General features: G+C 44.2%; 1 protein-coding gene across 1 annotated transcript; it reads right to left on the bottom strand.

Annotated features, from left to right (window-relative positions):
• Positions 1 to 35: 35 nt before the first annotated feature.
• Positions 36 to 4,590, bottom strand: LOC103068882 (T-box transcription factor TBX22-like; the record flags this gene model as incomplete). The annotated part of the gene is made up of 5 exons (XM_007471540.1): positions 4,399 to 4,590; positions 3,613 to 3,796; positions 2,665 to 2,766; positions 1,116 to 1,290; positions 36 to 221 (listed from the first exon to the last, which is right to left on the bottom strand). Coding segments are annotated over exons 1-5 (825 nt in total), but the record flags the coding sequence as incomplete, so codon positions are not given.
• Positions 4,591 to 10,197: the final 5,607 nt, after the last annotated feature.

Consider the following 10,197-nt stretch of genomic DNA (forward strand, 5'->3'; position numbering starts at 1 on the left):
TTCCCTAAAGTTTCTCTGGAGCCATCCCTGCTTGCCTGGGACTTAGTTGGCTTTACCTGCTGGTTTTGGTAAGCTGTCACCGTGGTAAACTCAGTTTCTTTAAAGGAGAATGTTTTAACCCCTTCAGCAGGCAGGGACTGAATCCGGGACATGTCAACCCTGCTTTCCTGCTTCATCACATGCACACGGGGCTTGTACTTGTGCATGGACTGCAGAATGATCTGGAGGAGAAATCAATGGTCAAATGCTGCCTAGTAATTGGCTTCCCCTCCCCCACACTGTCCCCCTCTCATCAGCACCCCCAACCTTCCCACACAAAAGTGAAGCTAAACCAGAAAGCCTAGGCTAGCCACACACAAGGACTTTTCTTTGCCATTTGGCCCTGGACAGAGGCCTTCAGGCATAAGGGGTTTCACGAACGGGGCACCACAGTGCACCAGAAAGCAGTGATTCCATTTCCAGTTGGGGTCCTTTCCTGCTTCCAAATGTGGGTGACCATGTGATGTTCCCAAGTGTTATTGGGATCTAACTGCCTGCCATAAGTTCTCTGGGCTTAGGTAACTGACGGGAAACCATTTGACATCCCCCACATCCTAAGCCCAGGAGCATCCTTCTTCCTTTTGTGGCTGGCACAGAGCCAGGCCAAGCAGGGAAGAGGCGAGGTGCACCTGGGAAGAAGGTTCAAGATCTCGGTGACTTGAAAAGGCCTTCCATCCGGGCAGGTTGTGGAGAAGATTTCCACCATACCATGTCACACAGAAGGTGCCCATCATGGGAAGGCAATCAGAGCCCACAGTGATTGCCAGGGAGGCTGAAGTGCCAGAGAGCTCAGGGAAGCATTCCCTTTCACTGTCCCAGACCAGGCATCCTGGCTTAAACAAGTTTCCTTTGGTCCTCAAACTTCTTTCACTCACCATCCCCAACGCCCAGCACTCTCAGATGCCAAATAAAAGTCACAAGAGCTACTTTGGCCACAGGCCTAGAACTTGGACAGTTCCTAAAGACTACAACTAGCACATCTGGGAGACACCTCCTTGGCTTCTCCAGGGTGACCCTCCGGCTGACACCTTGGCATCCCCCTCCTCTCCTCGGGACAAAGGATCACACACACTTACATGGCCTTTGTCGTCCATCTCATTGTTGGTGAGTTTCACGCGATCGAAGCTGATGATCTGACGCATCCATGTCTCTCCCGAGCAAGGTGAGTCCGGGTGAACATAGAACCTGGGAGTGATGCATGAGTGGTCTGTATTCCCGGCTACCATCCACTGCGAGCTGTGATACACGTACCTGAAAATGCGCGGAGTGTGGCTTTAGGCACAGCGGGCCAAAGCCAGGAGCAGGGACTACCGCGATCCCGTCCTAAAGGCTTCGGCCAAGGTTTGCCTGCTAATCTCAAAGGCAACTAGTAAACGATACAACTTCATTTCTAAAGATCGTCCAGGGATAGAAAGCAAACTGTAAATAAGCATACATCATTAAAATGTAGTGAAGTGCCAGGGCAAGTATAATGTCATGGGATTTCAGAGTCTGGTTTGCATTTCCTCACAGAAACCGCAACAAAAATTCATCTAACCCGTTTTACCGAGCAGAGACACCTGAAAAATCCTCCTGTCCTACAAGCGTCAGGGAAGAAGCAGAAGGGTGAGGGAAAGTGTCTGTGTAGCCACCACCACCAGACCAGTAGTCTTGGAAGCCCCTTTGTCCACAATGCTTTACATGAGAATACCCTCAAGGAACTCTGCCCGCTGCGGCTTCGGGGCTGATTTTCTCATTGTCTTCAATCTCAACCGCTAAATTATGCGCCGAATTCCCAAGCCAGCTGAAACGTGATAAGCAGCTTGTTCTGTTATTTCTGGGCTACGGCCCCAGCAGGCTCTTGAGCCCAGCCTTCTTTTTGCCCCTCACTCCCAGCATTGGGTGCGTTGCTGGCTGTTACCTAGAAAGGCTAGACACCCACTTCAGTCTAACGCTCACAGGCTGAGTGCGGGTGGATGCCGCCCAACCCCCATACCCCTGAGCTAAAGCGCTGGCCGACCCGAGCTTCTGGGCTGCCAGCAAAGAAGGGCCTCTTGGCTTTAGATCAGTTCGGCCACTTTTAGCCTGCTTTAAGTAGAGAGCTTACATCAAGAGAAAGGTTACTTGTATTCTCCGGGACCTGGCCTCCACTTCAGGGGAGAAGCTAAGGAAGGAAGAAAAATAGACTTAGGCGAGATAACTGCTAGACTAGCTTTGGATGGCAAATCAGGGCATCGTTCAAGGACCCTGCTGCTAAATTAGCATATCCCAGAGCCCGGTAGGGCCACAGAAGCCCAGGTATTTCTCCCCAAATTCCTTTAAACAGCTTCCCTCCCAGATGCCTGAGCCAAAACCCTCTGCAGTTTGCAGAGCCAAGGCTAGAGCAGTGGGTAGGCAAGAGGTTTGGGGTGCACTGAAGCACCAGCTGGAACCTGTGATCCAGGAGTGAGAGGAAAGAAGAACAAGCCTGCTTTTCTCTCAGTCTGAACTCCCTGAACTCCAGTTTGAGGGAGAAAATTCAACTCTCAAAGCCCACAGGAGAGCAATTACCCCTACCATGATAGAGTTTTCAAAACAGCACTCTCAGGTTCCATAGATATGAATCCCCATTCCCAGCCTGTGGTACCCTCCTTTGGGCCTGGTTACCTATAGCGTTTGGAATCCACCGGCACCACATCGATGGCCACATAGTACTGTTTCCCTGGGTCCAGTCCTTTTATCTTGACCCGAACAGAGGGGAACATCCTCCTGTGGGAGAGAAAATAGAGACTGACCTGGGCGCTATTAGAAACATTTGGAGCCAGGGGGCGTTGGGGACAAATGAAAAGTAAAGGAATAAACTATACTCTTCTTATTCTAGACAGGTTAAGTGAATGAGATTTGCTACATGAGGAAAGATTGTTGGTTACATGTTTGATTGAACAAACTCAGGATTTTTGAGTGGATCAGAATATCCTTACCACAAGGCTTTGTCCACCCCACTTCCTATCACCACCATAATAAAAAGCTATAGAAGAAAAAGGAGGAAAGAAACAGCTGTGCCTGTCCCCTGAGTTTTCAGCGGTACTTTCTGTGAGGCAGATTTGGGAAAGACTGAAATTAGGAAGATTCACACACACAAAAATTACCAAGCTGATGTGAAGAAAATGCCACACAGGAAAAGGTGGAGGAGGGAAAGCCCCACCTCAAATTGACCTGGGCTCAGGACAGTGGGCTGGGAGCCTGCTAGATGGGATATTGTCCACTGATAACTGTGAGGCTTTAACAGAAAGGCCTGGCCATAGCTTAAGATGTGGGGGTGGCATCTGGCACCTGCCTTGGGAGATCTAATTTTTGTCATATACTACACAGGCAGGAGCTGCAAGAATGAGTTCTTGGAATCAGGGTGTACAGGAAAGAAAGGCCGAGCCACTAACATGGGCCAAGCAAGGCCTAGTCTGGTCGATAGAGAGGCACTGGCTTCCAATACCTGTCTGCAGTGGGATTATGGGGAGAAGGGTACCAAAGCATAAAACTGGAGGCACCCATATTATGAGAGCAGAACATTAAGTGCCTACTGTGTGCGGCCCTTGAACAGCTTGGGCAAAGCCAAACCTGCCCGCCTTGGTAATGATCATCTCAGTTCCAATGTCATGAAATCTCTTCCACAGCTCGGATCCTTGAAGCTCCACTTGGATAGAATCTCTTTCTTCCAGACTTCCGAAGCTGTTGCAGCCGCCGCTGCCGCTTCCACAGCCTGAGAAAGTAGTTGCTAAGGGCTCTGTCTTGGGTCGCTTTTCTGCTGGACACAGAGACGCTGAGAGTTTGAGAGAGCTTCGCAGTTCCCGCGCCCCCTTCTCGCTGACGCCGGTCTCAGAACAGACCGGCCTTGTCTCTTCCCCGGGAACCTTGGCGTCGGATCTCCAAATTCCCCACAACACCCACTCTGGCCCCCTGATGGAGAGAAGCGCCCTGTGAAATGCATGACCCTTCTTCAAATTTGCCCATCCTCATCTCTCTCGGAGACTTTTGGTCCCTGATGCTGAATCCCCTCGGGATCAGGGTCCATGCCCTGTTTTCTACCCCGAGAAACATTCACCCTCTGGCTCTCAGGGCTTCCGGAAGGTTGGAGAGTCTCGCTTCATAAATCTGTGGGGACCCTCCCCTTCACGGCAAATGAATCACAACACTATGGGCTTAACGTGGAGGCTCTGAAACTTCCCCCTACAGCCAGATGGCTGAGGTATCCCCGCCGCCCCGTACGCGGCCATCGCTGGGCCAAGACACCCTTTGATAGGGCTAGCCGCCCTCCTGCAGCGACGCGGCGCTAGTCTGAGACCTTCCGATCTAGCAAGCCATGGTAGTCGGCGCTGGGGTTTGGGCCGCGGTAGGGGTACTCACCAGTCTGCTCGCTCTTCCTTCCTGCGGCGCTGCTCCATCTCTCCTCCTCCGCCTCTCCACTCTCTTTCTCAAGCAGCTCAAGTTGCGCCTCCTCTCTTGTGTCTCGCAGTTTTCTTTTGCTGGGTCTGCCCATCAAGGCTTCCACCGAGAAGGCGTGCGCCCGAGAGCTCAGAGCCATCCCTGGAGAGGGTGAAGAGAACGTACTCTGCAAAGTTTCAACCTGAGCTGGGTTAGGGAGGGAGAGGGTGGGAGGGCGCAGAGGACAGGCAAAGGAGGGAAAGCGGGAAAATCAGAAAAACCTGAAAACTCAGAAAACAATTTCTGAATCTATATTCAGGGGGAAAAATGTGTGTGTGTATAATTTATATATATATGTATAGATTTTCTTTGAATAGACAGAATGAAAGGAGATTAAACTGGAGCCAGAGTCCTCTGGAGTCTAGTCCCCTTTCCCTTTTCGCTCTTCTCCCGCCCAGTGGACATGTGTGGAACATCAGTCCTCAAGTCCCAGATTCCCGGACCTGGCAGAGCTCAGAGACTGGCAAGCTTGGACCTTTTAGGGAGCGGACCTGCCCCTAATGGCGGCTTAGGTCGCTCGGATTGGGAGATACTGTTGCATCGGACTGAGTGAATACCCGGCTGGTCATAGCCTCCACTGTTTGTTTTGGAAACTGTTGGAAGCATAAAAAAAAAAACACCGTGACACTTCAGAGACTGACGGGGAGGGGGCGGTGGGAGTGGGAGGATAGAAAGGGGTTGGAGGTTGACTGGAAAGGGGCTCAGGATAGTCTAGTGGGGAGGAGGGATACACAAACTTACTCTTTTGCATTAAATTGTGAAACTAAAAGACATGCGAAGTAATTGCCCACGGTGAGGGGGCCACTTTTCCAACAAAAGTGAAAATATTATTTAACCAAATCCAGAGAGGTGTATAGGGGTCTTTTGCTCTTAAGTGAGTACACTGGGGAAACAAAGAGCAGCACAAACTTTCTGGACCTGTTTGTTCCACAGTCTGGGTCTAAGACTAAGTGGACCCTATACTACTCTGACCTCCCTATCCAGGTGGGGAAGTAAGAGCCAGTGCAGGCAGGAGGCTCCCAGATAACCACTTTCAATGATCAAGAGCAAACCTGGACCTTCAATCCCTGCCTCTACTGGAGCCCAATATTCCCCCACACAGCCTCTTCTTACTCACATGACTTAATCAGCAAATACAGCCCAAGAACTCCGGGGCCATCAGCAGAGCACCAATCAGAATTGTGCTCCCAAGGATGTGACACCTCAAAATGTTGTGCTCAAATAATTGATTCCAATATATCCTGAAATACCTTCCTGGGCTAAGTTTTACTTCTCCTTAAAATGGATAAAGACACCTTCTTTGTGTCAAGAAGAGACTTGCCTACCACTTCCAAGGAGCATGTTTATGCATGCAGATGTGAGATACCTGCCTGTGTGCTTAGGGTTTGGTCATGCACTTTTCATCAGCAATAAGAAATCAGGCACCCCTGGGCTCTCTTGCAAACTGTATCTGAATTATTGACATTTTCACCTTTTCAGAGAGCTCAGCTCTCTCATGTGTACTGAACTAAGCTGTAGTTAATTCCTGTTAACTTTTATCTGAGAGTAAAGTTATTGCAAGCCTCAGAATCAGCTTTGTGATCTGTCCAGCTGCCAAAGCACTGGGCTGTCAGGTACTGGGGGCATGAGGGTGTACATTTATGATAGAAGTTCATTTTCCACAGCTGAAAGACTCTTTTGAACATTCTCTTTATTTCAGCCAGAAACACCCATAAACCTTTATAAGATATTCTTCAGCCCACATGGAACATGCAGAGAGAGAGGTTCTGGGATGCACAGATGCCCACATTAGAAAGAAAATAAAGTTTTTTGGTAAAATGTTGATTTTGAGTTAACAAAAAATGTTATAACTAGGAACATGAAGGGAATTTATCTCTTGAAAGAAAAATAAATTTGTGGTTAATACAAATTAAATATATTCAAAATCTATGGAGACACAGAGGATATAGATGTGCTTTAAGGGATATATGGTTTATAAAAGCTCTTATTGAATATGAAATCCAAACTTGCTTTAAGGAGAAAGAAAGCAATTTTTAATTCTCTAATAAAAATTCTAATATTCTAATATTTTATTATTCTAATATTTTATTAACCACTATAAATAGGTATGTGAATTAACACATGCACAAAATAAGGTTGGCCCTGAAAATATTGCTTCTAATGAACTGTATGTGCAACAAAGTATACGTTCAGATTTAAGCTAATGTATCTGAAAGCATTACATTTCTCAGATATTTATGGCAGGTCAAGGGCAAAGATTCATGGCCTCTCTAGTTTTCTATATAGGAAATATGGGTTACTTGAAGAAAAACGTATGTGTAAAAGAAACTAAAACTGACTGGAGGAAAAAAAATACCCTGTGTTCCGCAGTACTTACTAATCAAAGGGATGATGTCAAACTCATATGAAGGGATTCCAACTGTCACTTTTAATTTACAAAAGAAGGAATGAAACACATTAAATGAAATATATAAATATTTCAAATATATACCTATATTAAGTATAAATAAAATGTTTTGAGACTGGTTGATACCTAGTGCCACACTTTGGCAAAAGTACAAGCAACTTCATGATAGAGATCATTTCCTCGAATTGTTATTCTTCCTACTCTCCCTTGATCCTCATTCCCCATGGTTAAGATATTTTGGCATACTTCCAAGCTTGTAGAATGTGAATCTGAAATAATTTGCTTATGATCATTTTTGCCATTTCTTGGGAAAAAGCTTACCAACGTCAAGAAATGCAGAGAGGCAGTTTCCTCACAACATAATTTGAGTACCCGAATTCCACTTTGCCTGAACTAGCTAAGTTGCTTACATAAATAAATCATCTTTGCTTAAATGAGTTTCAGCTGGGTTTTCATCACTTGCAAGCAAAAGAATCCTGACAAATACACCCATCTTGATAAAAATTTGGAAAATCAATTTTTTTTCTAGTTATTCTTTCTTCCTCCTCCTTCTTCAATACTACTGGTTCTGTGAATTGGGAAATTGCATGCTACACACTATCCCAGACTCATAAAACCTGGAAGAAAATTTGACTTTCTATGCAAATTACTAGGACTATGATAACTGACAAAACTGAATAAGGCTCAAACAGTATAGAACATAGGAGGACAGACTTTGGATTCAGACTGACCTGATTCAAATTCTGACTTTGCTACTTTCTGAGAGACCTTACACAAGTCTGCTTTTTTTTAACATTCAGTCTCTTTCTTCTAAACTTTTGTTTTTACTTTTAATAACTTCATCACAGGGTATGTTTCTGTAACTGTATATATCTGAGGGTTAGTGAAATAATATACACAAACCACTTAGCATAATGCCTGGAACATAGTAAGCACAGCTGTTTTCAACATTAAAGAGATGATGGAGGTTAATTTCGAGAATGTGTTAATCTTTACGTTAACTATACAATTATAAATCCTTTGTGGCCAGACACTAGAAACAGAAGTTTATGCTAACACTGGCACACTCAACTTTTGTTTAAATCCTAAAGCAGATTCAAAAGTTCAGAAGTCTTTAAAGTAATCACCTTCCTTAAATTTGAGAACCATTTTAATAAATTAAGCTAATGAATTAAACAAAAATATTGGATTTGAGTTTCAAAAATCTATGGGAAATACATCTGTTAGAATACATATTCTGATCTGATTTTATCAACTTGATCCTTGGAAAGACATTTTTGCTATTTTACCAATGCAGTGTAAGTGTACGTTCTTCTTATAGTAGTAGATAAAATTTATTAATTACAGGCCTCTAACATAGCTGTGTTCTTACTCCAGAAAATTAAGAAAACTGGTCTAATTAATATTAAAAGTAATTCTCACACTGAATCCTTCAACTTCTAATAAGCTTACTTCAATATAATCTTTCAAGATTTCAGTACTTTAATGCACCTGGCAATTCAGTTATGCATGCCAAACTTTGTAATCCATGTTCTTAGGTAGAGTGGAGGAAAAAAGAATAGGGAGACAAATTCTTATCTGTGTTCATTGCATTCTCATGGTGATGATTGGGAAGTTAAATGCTTATTCTTGCAAAAAAGTTAGCTGAAGTAAAATTTATTCCTTTGAATTTAATCATGTCATGTGTTCATCAGATGTCTGCTATCAAATGATGAAGGCCTTCCTATGATAATGATTATAACATTGCTTTTGGGTTCATTATGTTCCTCATTCTCACTGAATTTTATATTAAAGGCATGCAACTATTTTTCCCATTTTTTTCTACTCAATTTATAACTTATGGCTGGTGGGTTTTTAAAAAATGTTGGATCTAGGAGCTTTGCCCTCAGAAATATGAGGACAATTTTTTTCTTGACTAACTTTGGGCAGAGAAGATGAATGAAATAAAAATAAATAAAAAGCCCAGATGTGGCCCTACTCTATAGTGATATGGTATTTGCCAGAGTAGGTATTGAATGTCCAGTTAAACGCAGCTGGGATTGACATCCAGCTGGTCCATGGAAAGGAGATCTTTAGGAATCAGGTACAACTTTAAGCATCTGATGATCTCAGATAGTATGACAAAGGGTTAAATACAATCTGAATGCTGCTGAAGGGTTTGGTTCAATAACCTGCTCACCCTGCAGGGCTGGGAAAGACACCACCCCTACCCTAGAGGGGCAGAGTGAAGCTCACGGCAAGGCCAGTATACAAGGCACTTGAGCTGGAAAACAGCCAGGTCTGTGTGTGATCTTGGACACATCTCCATGGGTATTTGTTTCATTCTGAAGCCATTAAAGCAGAGGGGAGGATATTAATGCATTTGACTATCCTTTCTTACTCAAAGGATATATATATATTTTTATCCATTGTATGTTCCTAGCTAAAAAACACAGCTCAGGAACAGAAAAGTTAAGAGTTTTTTTCTTAAATTTTGAGTGTTAATTACAATGTATCACTTGCAGTAGTGTCTCAATGTGAGCATTTTCTTGCGTTTGAACCCTGGCTCAGTTTATTGCTAAAAAGCAGGAAATTGCCTTGTGTATCAAGGGAAGGCTTTGCCTGGTAGTTTTTTGTTTTTTTGTTTTTTTGTTTTTCGCTCTGCGGGCCTCTCACTGTTGTGGCCTCTCCCGTTGTGGAGCACAGGCTCAGCGGCCATGGGTCACAGGCCCAGCCGCTCCGCGGCATGTGGGATCTTCCCAGACCGGGCCACGAGCCCGTGTCCCCTGCATCAGCAGGCAGACTCTCAACCATTGCACCACCAGGAAAGCCCCTTCCTGGTAGTTTTTTAAACACCAGTTTTCTGTAAAAATAAAGCAAAAGATATTTGTTGCAATATCTGTTCTAGCATTTCAGACTATCTACTATATGACATAATTTTAAAAATCAATATCTAACACCTACAGAAGTACTGATTGATAGTGAGAAATATTTGGTATTAGGTTGAAAGATTTTCCCTAAATCCATCAAAACACGAAAGGTAGGCAAACACCTACCCTGCCTATGCTTAAAGCCAATCTATGCTACTTTCACCCACTATCTTCCTTCCCAGGGTTCCTATGTTAATATTACTAGACAAAAGCTGCTTCTGCATGAAATAAATATTTCTAGAGTTAGGACACCCTGATCAATACTTCCAAGCGGTAAAATGGCAGGCCTTAATAATAAAGCAATACAGATACATAAGGAAAGATACAAAAGAGGAACCACTGAAAACAACAAGGATCTCACTTTCTGAATCCATCACGTTTTAATACTGGGGGAGCAAGAGAGCG

Source organism: Lipotes vexillifer, unplaced genomic scaffold (assembly GCF_000442215.2).
Source record: "Lipotes vexillifer unplaced genomic scaffold, Lipotes_vexillifer_v1.1 scaffold2594, whole genome shotgun sequence".
NCBI lineage: Eukaryota > Metazoa > Chordata > Mammalia > Artiodactyla > Lipotidae > Lipotes > Lipotes vexillifer.